This window comes from Narcine bancroftii, chromosome 3 (genome assembly GCF_036971445.1).
Source record: "Narcine bancroftii isolate sNarBan1 chromosome 3, sNarBan1.hap1, whole genome shotgun sequence".
Lineage (NCBI taxonomy): Eukaryota > Metazoa > Chordata > Chondrichthyes > Torpediniformes > Narcinidae > Narcine > Narcine bancroftii.
Genome location: NC_091471.1, coordinates 26795134 through 26816343, shown reverse-complemented (window position 1 = coordinate 26816343; position 21210 = coordinate 26795134). Strand labels below are relative to the sequence as shown.

Sequence of the window (21210 nt, the reverse complement as noted above, 5' to 3'; positions counted from 1 at the left end):
TTTAGGGTTAGTGGACTTTCACTAAGGGTAATGTTAAAGTAGACAAGGCTTGTGGTTCCCTTCAGATTTTGAAACATTGAATTCAATGGGCTGGATGTGGGGAGGCTGCTTCACCTGGATCAGGAGGAAGGACCCAGTGGTTGTAGTCTCAGTAAAAGGGGTAGGATTGAGATGAGAAATTTCTTCTTGTGGAGGGTGATACGGAGTCCAGAGGACCCCAAAAACCAGCAATGATAGATATGCACCACAACACAGGGTTATTTAAATACAAGTAGTTTTGAATTATATTTGAACAAGAAAACAGAATTAAACTTAAACTTGTTACTTAATCCCCCCTCTAACACTAAGCGCAGGTGTGTGTAATGTGTATTTAAGATTAGAAAAGTTATTTGGATCACAGTTCCATTTCACTGGTTGCAGGCAGTTGTACTGTGCACAGAAGTTAGCATTGGTGCTTAACAGGAAAATGGTTACCTCTCAGGAGGGTTCTTACTGGTTTTCAGAGAGAGATTCCTTTTGTCCCAGGACATCCACACCTGATTCCTTTCCAATCAGTCTTGCTGATGAAACTTGCCCCCTTCAGGGTTCTCCAGATGATCCTCCTTCTTTCAGGTCACCTTTCAGTCTTCTCCTTTGACCAGGCAGTCTTCCAAAAGTTTGCCAGCTTCTGGAACTGATTTCTGTCTACTTTCTCTCTGTTTCACACCCTCCCTCTCTCAGAGCAAAACTGTTTTGTCTGCAAAAATCATATGCTCTCCCTGGCAAGCTGTATGCTGCAAGTTTGTTGCTCTTTTTGCAAAAAGAACTCGCAAAAGTCCTGCAAATATTCTGTGTTTTAAAATGTTTGTTTGCAACCTGCTCTAAAAATCCTTCCCAAAACACCTCTAAATACTCTTGTCACACGGGAGAGTGGTGAACTCTATGATTCTCTAACCTGGAGAACTTTAGAGGCTCAATTATTAGGCTAATTTTGACAGATTTCTGGATATTGGGAGAATTGCAGAATATCAGCATGGTACAGCAAAATGTTTTTGAGTTGGAAGATGAACCATTACTTTTGCTGAAAAATGAAGCAAGTTTATGGTGAATGACCCACAACTGGTTCTCTTTCTAAAGCCGCTTTCAGGTGCTCAGATGCAGATAATGTGCTGGCAGACGCAGCTGGGGGAGTGCAGCTGGGACGTTCAGGTGGCCGCGAAGAAGACACCTTTCTGTCACCTGAACATGCCGGCTGAAGGAGAGCTGCGTCCAAGCGAACACTGGCTCCTGTGGACTATGGCTGTAGTCCTACTGCTTTTAGGTGCAACGGGGGATTCTCCGAGCCAGAGAATATACCTACAGGAGGAGGGTTAGGTAAGTGCTCCTCCTGGCCGGGTACTCCACTTTCAGGTGGCCACCCAACAGCCGCGTTGGGGTAGAATAGGGGGCTTTACAGTTGGGTATTCTGGACACCTGAAAGCAGCTTAACATTCTTTTTATCTAATTCACCTTATTTCCAGAGTCTGTATTTTATTTTCTGTTGCTTGAAATGTATTCTAAGGTTTGCTTTATCTAAGTCCTGTCATAGAGTGGATTTTTGTTTGGTTGCAATTTTTTTCTCTGTTTGCTTTGACTGCCTTTTGATGAATTGTTTTATGACTGAAGCAACATGTGAAATGAAAACGTCTTAACCTCCAATCATAAGTGAATTATTATTGTGTTATGGCTTGTGTAATTGTATATTTCGATACAAATCAGTGTGCATTCTCAAATCTTTTACTAATTTCATCCATGGATGTGGCGTTTGCCATGGAGCCCAGGAAGGCATTGACAACTAAACTAAATTTGTAACACCTGTGTTGGGAATATACGATGCCCTCCATTATGTTTGGAACAAAGACACGTTTTTATTCCTTCTATTTGCCTCTGTGTACAACAGTTTTAAATTTCTAATCAAACACTTCAGATGTGATTTATTCAAGTTAATTTGTGTAAATTTTGGTTTCACCATGTAGAAATTACAAAACTTTATACCTAGTCCCTTCATTTCAGGGAAACATATATTTGGGATATAACAATGATATGTAATATTAAAGTTGTCGTATTTAGTACTTTGTTGCATACCTCTTGCATGCAATGACTATTTGAAGTGTGTGATTCATACACATCACCAGGTGCTCAGTATCTTCTCTGGTGATGCACTGCCAGGCCTCTATTGCAGCCTTCTTCAGCTCCTGCTTGTTTCAGGGACTTGTCCCTCTTCAGCATGTGGAAGGCATGCTCAATTGGATTTAGATCTGACTTGACCATTCAAGAGTCCAATTTTTTGCTTTGGAAAAATTCCTTTGTTTCTTTAGCTGTACGTTTGAGATCATTGTCTTGCTGAAGGATGAAACGCCAGTCATGAGTTTGGAGGCATTTGCTCGAACTTGATCTGATAAGATGTTTCTATACACCTCATAATTAATTTTGCTACTGCCATCAGTAGTTGCATCATCAATGTATTAAGACAAGTGCGCCAGTACCTGTGGCAGCCATACATGTCCAGGCCAGAATGCGTCTACCACCATGTTTCACAGATGAGATAGTATGCTTTGGATCATGGACAGTTCTGTGGCCTCCACACTTTGCTCCTGCCATCACTCCAATACAGGATAATCTTAGTCTCATCTGTCCACAAGGCCTTTTTCCAGAATTCTGCAGGCTTTTTCAGATAATCTTGACAAACTGTAATCTGGCCATCCTGTTTCTAGCTCACTAGTGGTTTGCATCTTAAGTGGAGCCTCTGTTTAGGCGACGTCTCTTACTGTTTTATTCTTCTTTTTCAGCCTCATAATGGCTTCTTTGACTTTCATTGTCACATCTCTGGTCTTCATGTTGAAAAATGGCAACTACAGACTCCAAAGGTCATCAAAAGCTTAGAAGCAAACCTAGCTCTCTTATACCACCACCAATGAAGCAATTGAACATACCTGAGTACTCAAACACCTGTGAAGCTAAATATCTCAAACATTATGGTGCCCTGAAATAGGGGAACTATATATAGGCTCTCAGGTGGCCAGAATACCCCTATGTGGATGATGAGGTACCCACCTGAATGCGCCGAACGCGCCTCCGAGACGCTGACACCAACCCTCCTTGGGGAGGGATAATCGGCGGATTGCCAGGCTCCGCCGAGGCACCTGAATGTGCAGCCAATGGAAGCGGGCTGATGATGCTATCATTCGGCTACCCTACTCCCTGCTGCCTGACAGTCCCCTGCCAGCTGCTCCTGCCCCGACGTTCCGCCGACCTCCGCTCCCCAGTTGGGCACTGGCTCTCGGGCAGTGGGGTGGCCGGGGGAGGTCAGCGGGGGAACGTCGGGGCAAGGGTGGCTGGTGTGGGCTGTCACAGCCCGGCTCCTGCTCTGGGGCCGCCCTCTGCTGCTCAAAATGCGGCATAGTAATGGCGGTCTTCCCTATCCATAAACCCCCACGCAGCTGGAACTGTTGAAAACACAGAGCGGTTCCACCTGCGTGGGGGATTATGGGTAGGAAAGATGGCCATTGCAATGCCGCATATTTATGACGGGTGGCGCTGCGGCACCAGTCACCCCCACCTCCATCAGATGCGGAGGTGCTGCAAGGCGCCTCTGTGTATCAATAGGCCCTTTCAGGTGGGCTGTAGCAGTCTTTTATGGCTGCCACCTGAAAGGTGAGTCTTTAGGCTGGGATCCGCTCCTCAAGGCGGAAGATGCATCTGAAAGCGGCTTATGTATAAAAATGCTGTAATTTCTACTTGATTAAACCAAAATGTAACTTTTAATAAAATCTGGAATCTGTACTTCAATCACATGTGAATGGTTTGATTACAAATTTAAAACTGGAGCACAGAGGCAAATAAAGAAAAAAAGTGTATAATTGTTCCAAACATTATGGAGGGCACTGTATATTTTTGTGCCTTTGATTTGAAAATCTAAGGGGACTACTCGTGCTTTCCTTAAACAAAAAGTCTGCAGATGCAGAGGTACCTGATGAAGGGTCAAAATGATGGTTACCCTTTACTTATGGATACTGCATGCCTTGCTGAGTTTCTCCAGCACGTTCGTATTTTTCTTTCTCTGATTTAAAAGCTACATGAGCCAGTCATCTGTGACCAGGCCTAGCCTGTGTTTTTTCTATTGGGTTTCATTCACAGTGTTGACTTGAATGTTTGAAATTATTTGATTGCCACATGTCATTAGAGATTAAAACTTTAAAATAGAGATGAAAATGTTCAAATAGGAAAGTAAACAAAGAGAGGCTGCAGGAACTCAGTGGGTCAAGCAGCATCCATGGGGCGAAATGAACAGTCAAAGGCCCTGACCCAAAAACCGGATGCTGCACCTCCCACTAAGCTTCTCTTATTTCACTCAAGATTCGAGCATCTTCAGTTCTTGTGTTTCTCTGAGGTGTTAAAGAAGATCTTGAAGAGGCAATCTGAGCTTCTGACTTCGAAACAGAAAGAGCCAGTGATTTTTCTAGAACATGGATCTGTAAATGTGATCTTGGCAATGTAGCACTTCGACCACATTGGAAGCCATAAACTTACAGTGCATTATATTTGATCTGTGTTCCTCTGTTTATCAGGTACAAGCAACCTGACTGGCTACAGAGTGAAGGTATATGACTTGAAATCTTCTCCCCATTGGTGTCTGGCCACAGTAACTCACCACAATTTTATGACACGTTTACTGCAGGTCAGGAGCGAACAGGTAATGCAAGTCCTTTGCTTCACTTTGAGCAACAGTTTAATTCATCTGCTGATGGTGATTGAATTTAAAATAAAATAAGAGGTTGGACATTAACAATAAGATTGGGGCTGACTAAAACTCTGTTACATTCATTTATCTCTGTTGCTGTACATCTTCTGTGACCCAAGTACAATCCTAACCTCGGGAGCTTTTTGCCTATTCTCCCTGTGACAGAATGGATTTCCTCTTCAGTTTCCTCCCAAAGACATGTGGGTCAGTCAATTGACTTGTAAAAATTCACTCCAGTATAGGTGGAGGTTAGAATACTGAGAGGCAAGAAAGCATAAATGACTGGGAAATAATTTGGTGAATGGACAGACTGGAATGCTCTGAGAACTGGCATAGGCTCGATTGGCTGAATGAAAAAATATGCTGCTCTCTTAATTCTAGGGAGACTGCTAATGGATGTATTTATACTCACCATCTAGTTACATTTGTAAGATGACGTGCTCTATTTCAACACTGAAATTTACTTCCAGTCAAGTCAGGAAACAGAATTTAATAAACTGCATGTTTGGTCCAAGAAATTTTGAATGCCTAGGGTAGTAATGGCATGATTGTTTTGATTCTTCAAGTTGGGTACCAATTTAAATTGGGGTAGGGTAAAGTAAAATACAGAACATCCTTGGAAAGTGTTGAAGCAAAGCATCCATAAGCTGAATGAACTCACACTACCTTGCAACTGTCCGATGAAGCTGCAAGTTTCTCTTCCCTAAATGTATAGAACCTGATTGCTAATTCTGTCTCAGAGCTAAGCTTGTGGCGGATTCTAAAACAGGTCTTTCTTTTCTTTTTTCACAGTTTGCATTCTGTTTTGTGTATATCTTTTGGAGCACTTTCCTGGGGTATTTAAGCAGCAAAATATATATTAGATGTTTTTTACTGTTACAGCTGCAAGAGAAGCAAATTGTTGACCCTGCTCTGATTCATGTGACTTTCCTTCATGAAGAGGATGTTGAGGCACTGACAAACGGGGAACTTGAATCTGGTGAGTTTTGCTTAGCTCCTCACCAGTCTGTTTTTTGTTACTGCCTGATTTCTCAGGGGATGGGTTATTTTGGAGCATTTGCGCAGTCATGAGAATCAGTACAAACAAGACGCTAACCCTATTTTCCTTTCAGTAGCTCAGGTAGCATCTGTGGAGTTTTTCCACCATTTTCAAATTTATTTTGGATTTCCAGCATCTCTGTTTTTAAATTTGGTAAGCAGCTAACCTGCTCTGCGTCTTGCAAGTGGTGAGAACAGGTTTGAGATTGGTTACAAATTAACCTGATTACTCATATCTTGAAAATTTCAACTTCCTTTCGAAAGATAAATAACCTTCATTGTCTGACATGTACAAAGATTAAGTTTAATGAGCAATATAATCCTTGGCTCGAGAAGTTGGGAGTTCCATGGCTGATGCGCAAGGGGAAAGGGTGCACCATACCCCTCTTCCTGAATACCACCAACCCCCCCCAACCAACCACCAAACCCTCCTGCAAACTTCTGAGCGTTACAATTGTCCCTGCTTCTACCACTTCTTCTGGCAGCTCATACCATATACTCACCTGCAGGTGGCCCTTGGGTGCCTTTTAAAGGGCAGCATGGTTAGTGTGGTGGTTAGTACAATGCTATTACAGCACCAGCAAACCCAGATTCCAGGGTGGGCACCAAGGGGGTATCAACAGGCATTGCCTCCCAAACGAGGTGCTGTCCCCTCGTACGGTCACGGCCATCATTCGTCATCGGACCCACCCCCTCCTGCGTCTGTAGCATCTAGCTCAACACACAATAGCCTCCAGCTGCATCACGAGTGTGCATCATCTAGTGACGCTTGACGTAATAAAAGCAGCGACCTCGTCTCCTACGTCGGAGGGGTGGGTGGTACTAACATTCGTCAACAGGTAGGTCCCAGCATCCAATAGCACTCTCCCTTACCGCTGACCGAGTTTATGAGGGTTCCACTGTGTCCCCCCCCCCCCCCCCCAACATGCTAATGCCCCTCTTTAATATTCGTTATGACACTGACCCTCCTGGATTCTAATCTGGTGCTACCTGTATGGAGTTTGTTCGTTCTTCCTGTGTCTACGTGGGTTTCTTCCAGGTGCTGTGTATCTGTGGGCTTCCTCCCACCCTTCAAAATGAAAGAGGGTTGTAGGTTAATTGGGGTATTTGGGTGGCAAGGACTCATGGGCCGGAATGCCTGTCACAGACTGGTACTGTATGTCTAAATTTAAAAATAAATCTTTCCACTCTCCCAGGCCAGACTTTGTCCTCCTCTACCGTTGTTCTTCTGTTATCCATTGGATAGGTGGAGAAAGCTAGATTAAAGCTGTTCCAGGTGGCCTTAAACCCCAAAGTCTTTGATTTCTGAACACAAATGTTCACTCTTTCATAATCTATGCGCTGTAGTTTTAGAATCCCCGACCCTGGGAAAAGGCTATGTCTATTTGGTGGGGATTGCGGGGTGGGAATAGAATCAATTAAAATTGGATTCAGAACATCAAAACCAAGTATATTTATAGGCAAAACAGTATTGTGAGATGAGCATTAATTAATAAGAAGGATGAACAAATTTTATTCTGTCTTTATCCATTCTCTTTTTTAATTTACACAAAAGTACTAGAGAAACTCAGCATTTATGGGAAGCAAAGATGTATAACCAATGCTTTCAAGCCCAAAACATTGGTTATATCTTTGCTTCCTATGAATACTGCATGACCTGCTGAATTTCTCCAGCACTTTTGTGTATTAAAACTACAATCACAGCATCTGCAAGCTTTCTTGTTTAACTTCATCTATTCTCTTTTGTTGTAAAATTGTGCATAATGGAAGATACGGGGAACCCATCGGCAGACAAACAGCAGCATCTGTAAGAGTGCAGCAAATGTAGTCCACAAAACAACTTTCTGGAATTGAAGTCTCCTAATTCTGGTTCTAAATTATTTTAAGACTTGGACAGAAAAAGAAACAAATATTTTCCAAGCTAGCATTCGACGTTTGCTCCATCGTATTTTGAATCTTTCTAATTGACCTTGTCAAAAAGGATTCTTGTGGTGTCAGTGACCTCAGAAGATTAATGTCTCTAGGAGGTACTGAATTGTTCTGCTTTGCATGTTTTCAGTGTAATCTGGCATTCAGCTCTGTGCACTAACTTTGGGTATGTTAAATGCAGACAAATCAACAAAAGCGCCGTGTACAAAAAGAAAGTATGCTGAGATCCAAGATGACAAAGCAGCCAAAAGAACAAGGAGTGCTCCAGTAGGTGAAAGCCAGCACTGCACAAAGGAGCAGAGCCCTGAAGCAAAAGATGCCCCACACACCAGTGACCAGTCAGCGCTCCCTGATCCAACAGCATCAATAGAACAGCAGGCTGAGAAGGTATAGCTATTGGTAGAATCCAGAACCTGCCATAAAAACAGTCACATAGCCACTGGCTTCACTAGGGGGGGTGTGAAGCGCTCTGGGTGACACCAAAATGACTGTGGCCCCTCCTCCGCTCAACGCCGCTGCCGCCCCCTCCCCTGCTTAACATTGTCGCCACCGCTCTGGACATACAAGAAACATATACACCTGTTTATTCTACATTCGGTCCATGGGTTGGGGGAGGGGTGTGGGTGACACCATGAGTTACCACACCGGGTGTCACTAACCCTAGTGATGCCAGTGCATGTAGCAAAGGAAGATCCTGAAAGAGTGAATGTTCCTGTTCAGAAATCAAAGACTTTGGGGTTTAATGCCAACTGGAGCAGCTTTAATCTGGCTTTCTCCACCCGTCCAATGGATAACGGAAGAACAGTGGTGGTGGAGGACAAAGTCTGCCCTGGGGACAACCTGCAGACAGCCCTTCGAGATGCTGTACCGTCAACGAATGCTTCGAGCCTTCAGAAACCTCGACCTGCCTTCACACTCTCCAGTAAAGGGACAATAATTTGCTCTCCCTTTGAAGTAAGGCTTGTTTTACTCCTGATCATTATTTTACTGGATTTTGGTGTTCACAATTTATTGAACATAATAAGTATTTATGTTGAGCTTGGTTGGAAAATCCCATGTGGACCTCTGATATCCTTCAGGAAAGTAAATCTGTTGATGTTTTCATGCTCACTTCTAGAAAAAGAGGTCATTTGGCCCATTAAGTTTATACCTGCTCTGAGAATATTCCCATTAGTTCATTTTCTCCCCCCTCACTGTTTCCCTGTCACACAAAGGACAATGTGCTGTGGCCAGTTAACCTATCTGTAGGTCTTTGGAATATGGAAGAAAAGCTGAGCACTTGGGAGGGGAAAAACCCATGGAGTCACAAGGAGAATATTTAAACCCCCACACAAAAAGTTCCCAAGAACAGGATCAAACCCAATTTGATGGACCTGTGAGGCACCAACACTGGTTGGTGTGTCACCTTGCTGCATCTGCCACTTTTAACAGCCACCTCAGTTCAGGTGGAGAACAGTATATGCCGCAGTAATGTCCACATCGTAGAACCATAAAGTACTGCAACACAAAAGCAGGCCTTTTGGCCAACCAGTCTGTGCTGAACTATTATTTTGCCTGGTCCCATTGACCTGTACCCAAACCCTCTCATCCATGTACCTTTCCAACTTTTTCTAAAATGTCAAAATTGAGTTTGCATTTAAAGTTCATTTGATTGTCATGTAACAGTACATTAAAAATGTAATGTACATGGCATGCTTCAACTTTTGTCTGATGCAAGGCAGACAAAGAGTCTCCATGAGCATTGCCCGGTGCCCCTAACAATAGGAGAAAGAAGCAAAAGAGAGTCCTTTCAGATTCACCTCCAGCGCTCGTGAAGCATCTGCAGCCATACAGGCTTCGGTTCAATCCATCGGCAACCTGAGCTGGCGATCCAAACCTCTTATTCGATCAGGAACCCTTCAGCATTTGAGGCCCCTTCAGGAGCCCTTCTTGCCCTCAGTATGCTTTCAAATCCCAGTTCCATTTCAGCTGGCAGCTCATTCCATACTCTCACCACTCTACTTGAAGTTCACCCTAATATTCCCATTAAATAATGCACCTTTCACCCTTACCTTATATTCTCAAGTTTTTGTCTCAGCAGACAGTGTGGGACTCAAACCTCGGTCCCAATCGCTGTTACTGTAAAGGCGTTGCGCTAACTGCTGTGAAAACCGTGCTGCTCTATTATTTCTTGTTTTAAGCTTTTTTATGTCTTTGATATGTTTACGTAGGGTGGTTCTCTAGGGGTCCTTTTCTGTTTTCCAGCATTTTCTGTGGTCTGGCAATAGCCAGGTCCCAATGACACCAGATTAAATAGGTACAATCTGTATCATGGCTGATCTGATCATAACCTCAACTCCACATTGTTGTCTTTCTGTAGTAACCTCCTCCTTGCTTATCAAATGGCAATCCTCCAGTCAAAAATATTCTGCCCCTTTGAGGAAGAATTCCAAAGACTCACAAGAGAAGAACTTTTTGCCTTATTTGTCTTGATTGCCAACTTGAGGAAACACCCTCAATAGATCCACTGTCAAGATGCACCAATACTGTGCGATTCATTCAGTTCCCTTTCCTATACTCCAGCAGCAACAAGCCCAGATTGAATGACCTTACTTTATCATACAATCTTCCCATTATGGGTATTAGTCTAAAAAACTATTTCCAACACATTAACACATCTCCTTGAAAATGCAGACCAATATTGTACGTGGTGCTCCAGATATGGTCTTACCAATGCCTGCCACTACTTCTGTACTTTTGTATTGAGTTCCTCTTGCTATGAATGATGACCTTCTGTTAGCTTTTCTCTTTACTTGTACCCTGTACACAGGGCTTAAAATTAGATACTATTTATTGACATGTAAAATATCACAAGAAATTGCCTTTAGTCTGCCTAAGTACTTGACGTGGAGGTATTTAGAAAATAAACAATACTTTAAATCTTAAGGATGTCGACACAGGGCATTAGAAAAAAAGTCACCAGAATAACATCAGAGCTAAAAATGATATGAGGGCAGTTTTTACTAAGAACAAAGATGAAGAGAACTTTAAAAAATAATAAAAGGGATTGAACAAATCAGATCTTTCCACTTCTGAACGAGTTCAAAGCTGGAGGCCTTGGGTAGAAGATATTCGCTAATAAATGGAGCAGCAAATGCAAGAGCAACAACCTTATCCAGAAACTGATAAATGTGTGTAACTTGTTTTCACAAGATGAATATCATTGATTGTAAGAAATTAGTTTATATAAAGTTGGGAGGGTCTTAAAAGTCACTCAAGCTGGAGGAAATTATTAAAGAAATTGCCTGCTTCTCCTCTGTACGTTTTTGTAAAACTACTTTGCCCAACAGTGGATAAGATAATTATGAAATACTTTTTTTTTGAAAGAGTTGCGCTCGGCTACAGTTGCAGATTCATGGGAGTCAATCTGTTGCTCTCATCCTGTGGCCTGACCAAAGTCCATCTGTAGAAAAAGGGACGTGTGCCTGAATGCAGCTGTTTAGTCGAGGCTGTGGAGTGCCTCAAAGGATCAGTTGTAAAACTTGCAGTTGCCCTGTGTACATTGACCCATAGATGTAGGCCTGTACATTCCTGAGTGACAGCAACCTTCTGGGATGTAGCTTGTTTGAAATGAATTTAACTTGGGCAATAATTTGATGGGATGAGTTTGTGATCAAACTGGAACTCGAGTGCTGTTTTGCATGCTTACTGATTTGAGTTCATAGTGTCATTCTTGTATAGTGCATTGTGGTACTTTTAAAGGCTTAAAAGTAATTTATTCTAATTAAGGTGGAAGAAATACTGTTTAATGGCACAGACTTGCAAAGAATCAGACTAGATTTGTGATCAGCAATTTGGTAATTTTTATTAGATAAGATATTGTTGAAATGCTTCTTAGGATCTGGGTTCTTAGAGTCTGCGTGTACTTTGTTTTTGAGGTGGGAGTTGGCCCTAAAATGATCAGCCCAGAATGAAGCATCTTGAATGTATTACAAGGGCATGAACGATGACGTGTGCTACTTTCCATTTCTTTGGGGTGCTCTGCAGATGAAGAGAAGCCCCCCCCCCCCCCCACCTCCTCCAATTGCGACGGTACCAATTATGTGGTCTCTTATGCTGGTGATGGGAATGTTTTATCTGCCTGCAGCCCACTGACCTGACACTGATCTTGCAGGCACAGTTTGTTCATTCTGCCCTGGGCGACATGTTGCTCGGTAGTGCTGCCACAACTCCTGGGAGCAAAGACCCGAGACGAACCACACCTCCACCTGCCAACTCCCCTCCAGCCATCACTACATTGGCACCTAGGTAAGTGATTTAAATTTAGACATACAGCATGTTAACAGGCCATTTCGGCCCACGAGTCTGTTCCTCCCAAGTTACACCCAATTAACCTATAACCTCGATTTATTTCGAACGATGGGAGGAAACCAGTGCAACTGGGGAAAACCCACGCAGACATGGAGAATGTACAAACTCTTTACAGACGGTAAGGGATTTGAATCCCGGTCCCGATCGCTGGTGCTGGAAGGGGTTGCACTGACCACTATGCCATCCGTGCCTCCCCTGATCCTGTAGATCTACATTGGCCCATGATGTCTGGGGATACAATCATTTCTTTCACCATGCAAGTGAATCTTTAAGAGTGATGCTTCTTAAAATGCATCCTGAAATGCTGCTTTCACAACTGAATGTATTTACTTCTGAAGAACTTTTTTGTAAGATGATGGAGAAAGTTGGTGAACATTTGTTTACATTGGTTTTTAGTGAGCAGAATGTAAGCTGAGAAGTAAGGACTTGTTTTTTGTTGGCAACACACATTCTCAATTCCGATCACAAAAGCTTTTTTTCATGCCACAGGAGAAGACTATTGTCCATGCAGAGCAAGATCATCAGTGCCTTGACCTAGATTCTGTAACCTTTCCTCTGTATCTCACAATCAAGAGGTCATATATACTGGTTAATTAACCTACCTACTAGTGTTTTGGATTTTGGAGGAACCTGAATCACCCAGGGAAACCCAGGCAGACACATCAAGCAGGTGCAAGCTTCACATGGAGAGCAGTGGGTGTCACTGGAGCTGTGAGGTAGCAGATCTTCCTGTAGCACAACTGCGCCAGTACTTTAACTCTTGTTTTGAGCCTTCCTTCTACCATTCTGTTTGAAGAGTGGGAAGTGTGGAAGCGAGATCTAATGGAAGCCACTCACTGGTTCTTTCAGCCATAGCCTGTCAAGACTGCCATGTTCCTAGCCGTTTATTTTCACCTTCTCTTTTATTGTCTAGGACTGTCAAACAGACGAGAATGGAGGAGAACCTGAGTGAAAGTGATGGCCATCCTGCAAATGCTGGTAATGCTGACCCCATCAGTCCAGAATCCAACACCTCAAAGTTGCCTTTGGAAGCTCCACACAAAGCACCCTCAGAAAGAAGCTTTTTAGACATGGGTGCTTGCAGCACACGAGAGTCGTGGTCTGGATTTTCCACTAACTGTGCCTCCAATCCCATAACGTCATCCCAATCAGCAGTTCTGTTCCCGACTTCGAGAAGTGAACTGTTGGAAAAAAATGAGGAGAGGAAGTGTCTTGGAGAGAATGTTGCTGTGGCTCCATTGGCCAGCGGAACGCTGCTTTCTTCTGCAAGTACTAAGTCTGCTGAGATGGGCGTGGCTGAATCGCATTCGCCCCTTGCATTCAACCCCTCTAGTGTCTCAGTTGATGCTAAGAGCCAGTGTCCTGCCACGCCCTTGAATTGGCCTGAAAGCACAGAGGCAAATAACAGCCAAGCCTTGCTGACGGGTCGTAAACAGCCAACAGATGGGAATGAAAGTGACACGGAAAGTACAACCAGTGACTTGAGCTGCTCCTCTGGAGTGAGTTCCGAACTGGGGTCTGATCCCCCGACCCCAAAGGGATCACTCCACAAGATCTGGACTTCCAGTCTGAACCATAAAGGGGAAGCAGGTGATCAGCTGAGGAGTGTACTGTACAAACCAGGAAGAGGCAGAGGTGAGCACACTGTTTAGTCAGGGGAAAGCTATTGATTATTAATCCCAGATATTAGGAATAATGGGGATTTCTTCAAACCAGAATAGCAATGAAGACAGCTGTGCTAACTTAATCACTCCTCATTTACATTGCAATGGTGTCCTTGCTTGTGTGTGAACAAAGCCTTGTGTACATGATTGCAGCTTTTATACTTGTTTTCTCTGACTTCCTGTGTTTGGGCCACTTGGGCTCCCTTTCCTCGCATATGGCTCCAGCTGAAAATTGTTGACAACATTTTACAGGAGTATAATTGAAAATATCCTGTCTGGCTGCATCATTGTTTTAGCACGGTAGCTGCAATGCTACTGGAAGTCAATACAGAGGATCATTGAACTTGTCAAACTGGACTGTGTAATCAGTTCTATGCCTCTTTGTTAACTAGCATGTTGTTCTAGGCTAATATGAGAGCAATAATACCCATGTTATGAGGGAGAGATGGGACAGCTAATAATCAAGTTCAAGTTTATTACCTTGTGACTGTACATATACACCAAATGAAAGTGTTTCTCCGGCCCACAGTGCGCACACAATATATAGTACAGAATAACTGGACAACAATATTTTCCCCCAAAAGGTTTGCTTCCTGAAGAAAAATTGGGAATTACGATAGACAACTTCAAGCTGAACACAAAGATAACTTCAGATTTGTTGTATCACATAGGAAGTTGGAGAAACATTAAATTAACTTTTATTGAATTTGGCATGTTTAATCCCATAATGATGCTCTTGGGTTGCTCAACAAATGTGAGGATCCTATGGTTTGTCTTGGTCGCCAATATTACAATTGAAGTAGAGCTCATTGGTTTTCTTAATAAGTGCTATCATGTTACATTTTTGAGCCTTAAGTGTCTCTTTGTCACAGAATGTATTCCAACATTGATGAGACATTTCTGCTGTATTGAATCTTCCTGAAGACAATAAATTCTGTTGTTATGTACACTCACTATGCTATGCAACAACACGCATTCAATCTATAATCATTGTAATGCACAGCATCTGTATATGTGAGCTGCTTTCATAGCCTGTCTCCATCTATCCTGATTAAGCATGCCCAGGCCTAAGACAACATTTGCATAGCATCTGAACTGACCAAAACAGCTTGCTTTGTGGCCAATATACTAATAGACTTAAAATATGACAGAAATCACAAAATAGGTTATACAGTACCTTTAAAAAAAGGTATGTGAGGGGATTTTTGTGATCAGCAGCCCAAAATCCATAAAATATCACCAAAATGTGTTCAGGAAGCATAATCTTTGTTGTCCAGTGTAATCACATATAGTATATACATAAAAATATAACTTAAAATAAATATGTAGGATGATTTACTCGATTATAGAATACTGTTCATTAATCTCACAGCCTGTGGAAGAAGCCATTCCCCAACCTGACAGTGCTCCTATACCACCTCCTCAGTAGTGGGTCAAAAACACTTTGCTGAATGGAAAGGGTCCTCTGCAACTCTTTGAGCCCTATTTAAGCAACGCTCCTGTCATTAATAGAAGAAAAGGAACTTCTCATTGATATATTGTAAACATTGAACTTGAGCAGGGGTTCTGATGCCTGCTTTTGTCATGAATTCATAGTGCATAGAAGCAGGCCCTTTGTTGTTTGCTGTATATCTGGTATTGCAGACTGTACTAACCACTAACCCATTTACATTAATCCATACAAATCTCATTTTGTCCTACATTATTATCACCGTGCCGCCCATCTCCCCACCCCCCTGGAATTCTGCTGCTTGCCTACATACCAAGAACAATTTTAGTGGGCAATTAACTTGCCAACCCACACATCTTTGGGATATGACAGAAAACCCATGCAATGACTGGGAGAACGTGCAAACTCCACACAAATAGCACCTGAGGTCATGATTGAACTTGTGTCTCTGGTGCTGTGAGAGACAAGTTTGGTAACACTGGTCTAAGCCACACTAAGCTCTCACTTGATAGTTGTTTTCCTTCACTGTAAAAGGTGTGTGAATGTTACTGGGAACTCCAAAGCTTAAATTGCAAGGAGAGACCTGATAGGCTAGGACTTTTTTCCCTGGAGCACAAGAGGCTGAAGGATGACCTTGCAGAGATGAATAAAATCATTAGGGTCATAGATAAAGTTGAATGATCACAGTTTATTTCCTCAGGGCAGGAGAGTCCAGAACTTGAGAGGGTAGGTTTAAGGTGATAGAGAAAGATTTAAAGGAACTTGAGGAGCAACGTTTTCCTCATAAGGTGTATGTATGGTATGAGTGTGAAAGGACGCTGTAGGGGTGGAAGCATTTGCAACCTTTAAAGCCATTTGGACAAGTACATGCATAGAAAAGGGTTTAAAGGAATATGGGCTAAGTGCAGGCAAATGGAACGAGCTATTGGTGGGCATGGGCAAATTATGCCCAAGGGTATGTTTCCATGCTGTACGACTGAAGTATTGCAGATAATCTGTTGTCACTGGTGGGTTGGTTGTGTTCCCTCTATACAATGAAAGTCACTGCTGTGTTTGTGGATGTCGTATTTTGTAGCCAGCGTCTCCCAGTCGGTGTTGAGTGATGCTCACAAAGTCCGCGCTCTACAACAGAGCGGTGAGTCCTTCCTGCAAGATGGCTCCTGCATCAACGTTGCTCCCCACCTGCGCAAGTGCAGAGAGTGCCGCTTGGCTAGTTATCACCGCTACAGGGATGAAAGTGACTCTACTGTATTCTGCAGGTTCTTCCACTTCAGAAAGTGAGCATGCCTTTACCTGTTAATCAAAAGCTATGTCATCTTTACCTTTTTATTGCTGTAATGTGCCCTTCATTAATCCAGTCCAGATCACTTTCCTTTGCTGTCAGCCCACCCCTGAAAACTTGGCGTTGAAAGACCTGTACAATGGAAGTGCCTCTAATAGCAGGTCATGGGGCCCTTCACGAGAGTGTTACCAGGCAGTTCAATTCCAAGTTACAAAGGGAGATATCCAAGCAAAGGACCTTAAATATGACCAAAGAGAAAGTGAAAATGATAATCACAGTGAGATTTGGATATGGAATACAGGGAGCAAACTCCAGTGATCATCTCACCTGGTCTTAACTGATCCTAGCTGAGGCCATGTAAGAGAAGTAAGTATCGACTATTACACCCTTGTGCTGATTCCTCCACTCAATTGGGTGATAGCTGATCTCTTGCTTCAGCAGCATTTTCCTATACTAACCACTTATTTCATGGGTTCCTTTAATATTTAAACAGTTCCTTTCAGAATCTGAATTTATTGTCATGAGCAAGCCATGAAATTCCGTGTTTTGTGGCAGCATCACAGTCCAAACATTCATATAAACTACCTTGCAACAATAAATTAAAGAAATAGTGGTGCATGAAAAATAAGTCAGTGCCTTTGGTTCATTGATTATTCAGGAATCTGATGGCAACAGGGAAGAAGCTGTCTTTGTGCCCCTGCGTGCTTGTCATTAGGTTCCTGTACCTTTTCCCAATTGCAGCAGAGTGAAGAGGATATTGCCTGGGTGGTGGGGGCCTTTGAGGATAGTGACTGCTATTTTAAGACACTGCCTCTTATAGATATTCTCGATGGAGTGATGTCTGGTGCCCGTGATGTTGCAGACTGAGTTAACAATTACTTCTTCTCCTGAGAATTGGCGCCTCCATACCAGACAGTGATGCAACCAGCCAAAATGCTCTCCAACGTACACCTATAGAAGTTTTCAAGAGTCTTCGGTAACATACCGAATCTCCTCAAACGCCTCAAAGTATAGCCGCTGGCGAGCCTTCTTCATGATTGCGTCGACCTGGAGGTTCCAGGATAGATTGTTGGAGATGTTGACACCCAGCAATTTGAAGTTCTTGATCCTCCACTTCTGAGCCCTCAATGAGGACGGGGTCGTGTTCCCCTGTCTTCCTCTTGAAGTCCACAATCATCTTGACTTTGCTAACATTGAGTGAATGGATCTATCTCCCTTCTGTACGCTTCCTCATTGCAGTTTATGATTTTACCAACAACTGTGGTGTCATTGCCAAATTTGTAGATAGCTTTGGAATTGTGCCTGGCCACACAGTCACGGATGTATAATGAGTAGAGCAGTGGGCTAAGCACGCATCCTTGGGGAACGCTTGTGTTGATTGATGATCAGTGAGGAGGAGACATTGCTTCCAATTCATACTGACTGTGGTCTTTCGATGAGGAAGTCAATGATCCATTTGCAGAGTTCCAGAGTCTGTAGCTTCTTGACCAGCACTGAGGGAATAATGGCATTGAAGGCTGAGCTGTAGTTAGTGATGTTGGTTGTTTTTCCAGACTCTTTTGTGTAGTCTTCCAAAGGCACTATTTGCCTTGGCGAGTCTGTTGTCTATCTCATTGTCGATCCTTGCATCTGATGAAATGGTGCAGCCGAGATAGGTAAACTGGTTGACCGTTTTGAGTTTTGTGTGCCCGATGGAGATGTGGGGGGCTGGTAGTCATGGTGGGGAGCTGGCTGATGGAGGACCTCAGTTTTCTTCAGGCTGACTTCGAGGCCAAACATTTTGGCAGTTTCCGCAAAGCAGGATGTCAAGCGCTGAAGAGCTGGCTCTGAATGGGCAACTAAAGCGGCATCGTCTGCAAAGAGTAGTTCACGGACAAGTTTCTCTTGTGTCTTAGTGTGAGCTTGCAGGCGCCTCAGATTGAAGAGACTGCCATCCGTGCGGTACCGGATGTAAACAGCGTCTTCATTGTTGGGGTCTTTCATGGCTTGGTTCAGCATCATGCTGAAGAAGATTGAAAAGAGGGTTGGTGCGAGAACACAGCCTTGCTTCACGCCATTGTTAATGGAGAAGGGTTCAGAGAGCTCATTGCTGTATCTGACCCGACCTTGTTGGTTTTCGTGCAGTTGGATAATCATGTTGAGGAACTTTGGGGGACATCCGATGCGCTCTAGTATTTGCCAAAGCCCTTTCCTGCTCACGGTGTCGAAGGCTTTGGTGAGGTCAACAAAGGTGATGTAGAGTCCTTTGTTTTGTTCTCTGCACTTTTCTTGGAGCTGTCTGAGGGCAAAGACCATGTCAGTAGTTCCTCTGTTTGCGCGAAAGCCGCACTGTGATTCTGGGAGAATATTCTCGGTGACACTAGGTATTATTCTATTTAGTAGAATCCTAGCGAAGATTTTGCCTGCAATGGAGAGCAACGTGATTCCCCTGTAGTTTGAGCAGTCTGATTTCTCGCCTTTGTTTTTGTACAGAGCCGTTGTCATACCCACACTCCTGTTCGGCTCCGAATCATGGGTCCTCTACCGGCATCACCTACGGCTCCTAGAACGCTTCCACCAGCGTTGTCTCCGCTCCATCCTCAACATCCATTTGAGCGCTTTCATCCCTAACGTCGAAGTACTCGAGATGGCAGAGGTCGACAGCATCGAGTCCATGCTGCTGAAGATCCAGCTGCGCTGGATGGGTCACGTCTCCAGAATGGAGGACCATCGCCTTCCCAAGATCATGTTATATGGCGAGCTCTCCACTGGCCACCGTGACAGAGGTGCACCAAAGAAAAGGTACAAGGACTGCCTAAAGAAATTTCTTGGTGCCTGCCACATTGACCACCGCCAGTGGGCTGATATCGCCTCAAACCGTGCATCTTGGCGCTTCACAGTTTGGCGGGCAGCAACCTCCTTTGAAGAAGACCGCAGAGCCCACCTCACTGACAAAAGGCAAAGGAGGAAAAACCCAACACCCAACCACAACCAACCAATTTTCCCCTGCAGCCGCTGCAACCGTGCCTGCCTGTCCCGCATCGGACTTGTCAGCCACAAACGAGCCTGCAGCTGACGTGGACTTTTACCCCCTCCATAAATCTTCGTCCGCGAAGCCATGCCAAAGAAGAAGAAGAAGAAGAAAAGAGTTAGTGATGTACTGTATATAAGGGTTGCTGTTTTTGAGGTGATCGAGAGCTGAGTGGAGAGCTAGCAATATTGCGTCTGCTGTGGAGCGATTGTGACAATGGGTGAATTGCAGTGGGTATACTCAGTGGATGAGCCTCTGCAGAACTTTTGAGCAGAAAATTGCTATGATTCTATTTTGGGTGAAGAAATTTCTCATCTCTATCGTGAACGATTAATTCCTGAGTAAGCCATGAATGCCACATTTGACACCCAGGCACAGCCCTCTGACCTCTGCAGTTTATCAACAGGAAGTGCCTCCTGGGTGCAGAACATCTTCTCCCAAATATCCTGTTGACAAAGTTAAGGGTCTTTTAGCGTTGGCTGCCAGTGGAAGGACTACATTGGTAGCATTTATGTTGACCAAACTCTGTCCTCGAAAATTAATAAGAGAGATTATGTTGCTTTAGAGCTGGAGTTTCAAACTGAAGCTTGAGACTCAATATTTTCAAATGCAAGGAAATACTCCTGAAATAATCTGTTAAGATCCTTTCTGTATTTTTTCACAAAAAATATTCGGCACACTTGCAAGAACTGGATGTAAAATTCATGTCAATGTTTTGGATTAATTTGGGAATAAATGGGTGAGGAGAAATGTTTCAATTTGACAAATTGTGATCTGAAAGAACAATGATGGGCATTGCACAATTAACCTTCAAAAGAGAACTGGAGGCAAATGCACAAAGGAAGAAGAGATACAAATTAGCAAGGAAGCGAGATCAGGTGAGCCCTTTCAAAGATTCCCACCGGCACACTAGAATGGACTCTTTGCTGAATGATGGTACTTTTTGTTCTGATTGCTACTTTCCAAAAATAGTTGATCTGAAGGGTTGCATTGAAATCTTTGGTGCCCATTGCATTGATTAGGCTCAATGACATTTCATTGGTTTGCATTCTAGGCTGTATTTTAACAAGCACGGAATGCTGCGGGCTGAAGGATTCCTCTCCCCAAACCAGTGTGATCCAGAGGCCATGCAACTGTGGATGCCCTCAGATGCTGATGTGGAGGGTTTGGATTTGGACACCTCCAAGTACATCTTGGCTAATATTGGAGATCACTTTTGCCAGTTGGTCATGTCTGAAAAAGAAGCACTGAAGTTAGTGGATCCTTGCAGTGAGTATTTCACTCCCCATTTTAATTTTGCCTTGCTCATTCGAAGTGGATTTCTCTTAATACTAGCGCTTTCTGAAATCCTGTTGTTAGTCTATAAGGATTCTAAACCCACCTGTTCATATTTGCATCATCAGGTATTTTTTTGTGAGGGCACATTATGTCCTTCTATCATTTTAATACGAGTTAGAAGCCATAAAACTGAAATCAGGACCATTCTGCCCAAACATTTAAGCTTGCTCATCTTGGATCCAGACCCCTCCCCAACTGAGTTTATCCTAAAGGTAAAGGTTACTTTTTTTTAAAGAATGTAGGATACATGAAATTCTTTAACTTTGTCTACTGTTAAAGGAAGACAGAGTCACTACTTTTGCCCAGCCCTCACAGAGATGAAGCCCCAGTAAGGATTGAACTTGCAACTGCTGGTTTACAAGACCAGTGCTCTAACTACAGAGCTATCAG

General features: G+C 43.4%; 1 protein-coding gene across 5 annotated transcripts in view; it reads left to right on the top strand.

Annotated features, from left to right (window-relative positions):
• LOC138757027 (lysine-specific demethylase 3A-like) overlaps window positions 1–21210 on the top strand; it is a 107177-nt gene that overhangs the window by 47488 nt on the left and 38479 nt on the right. For all 5 annotated transcript variants that reach the window (XM_069923640.1, XM_069923637.1, XM_069923636.1 and 2 more), the window contains exons 5-12: window positions 4587–4711; window positions 5642–5738; window positions 7908–8113; window positions 8447–8680; window positions 11880–12013; window positions 12990–13711; window positions 16266–16467; window positions 20537–20751. In XM_069923640.1, the coding sequence (XP_069779741.1) occupies window positions 4587–4711; window positions 5642–5738; window positions 7908–8113; window positions 8447–8680; window positions 11880–12013; window positions 12990–13711; window positions 16266–16467; window positions 20537–20751 (1935 nt within the window). The remainder of the gene's footprint in view (window positions 1–4586; window positions 4712–5641; window positions 5739–7907; window positions 8114–8446; window positions 8681–11879; window positions 12014–12989; window positions 13712–16265; window positions 16468–20536; window positions 20752–21210) is intronic.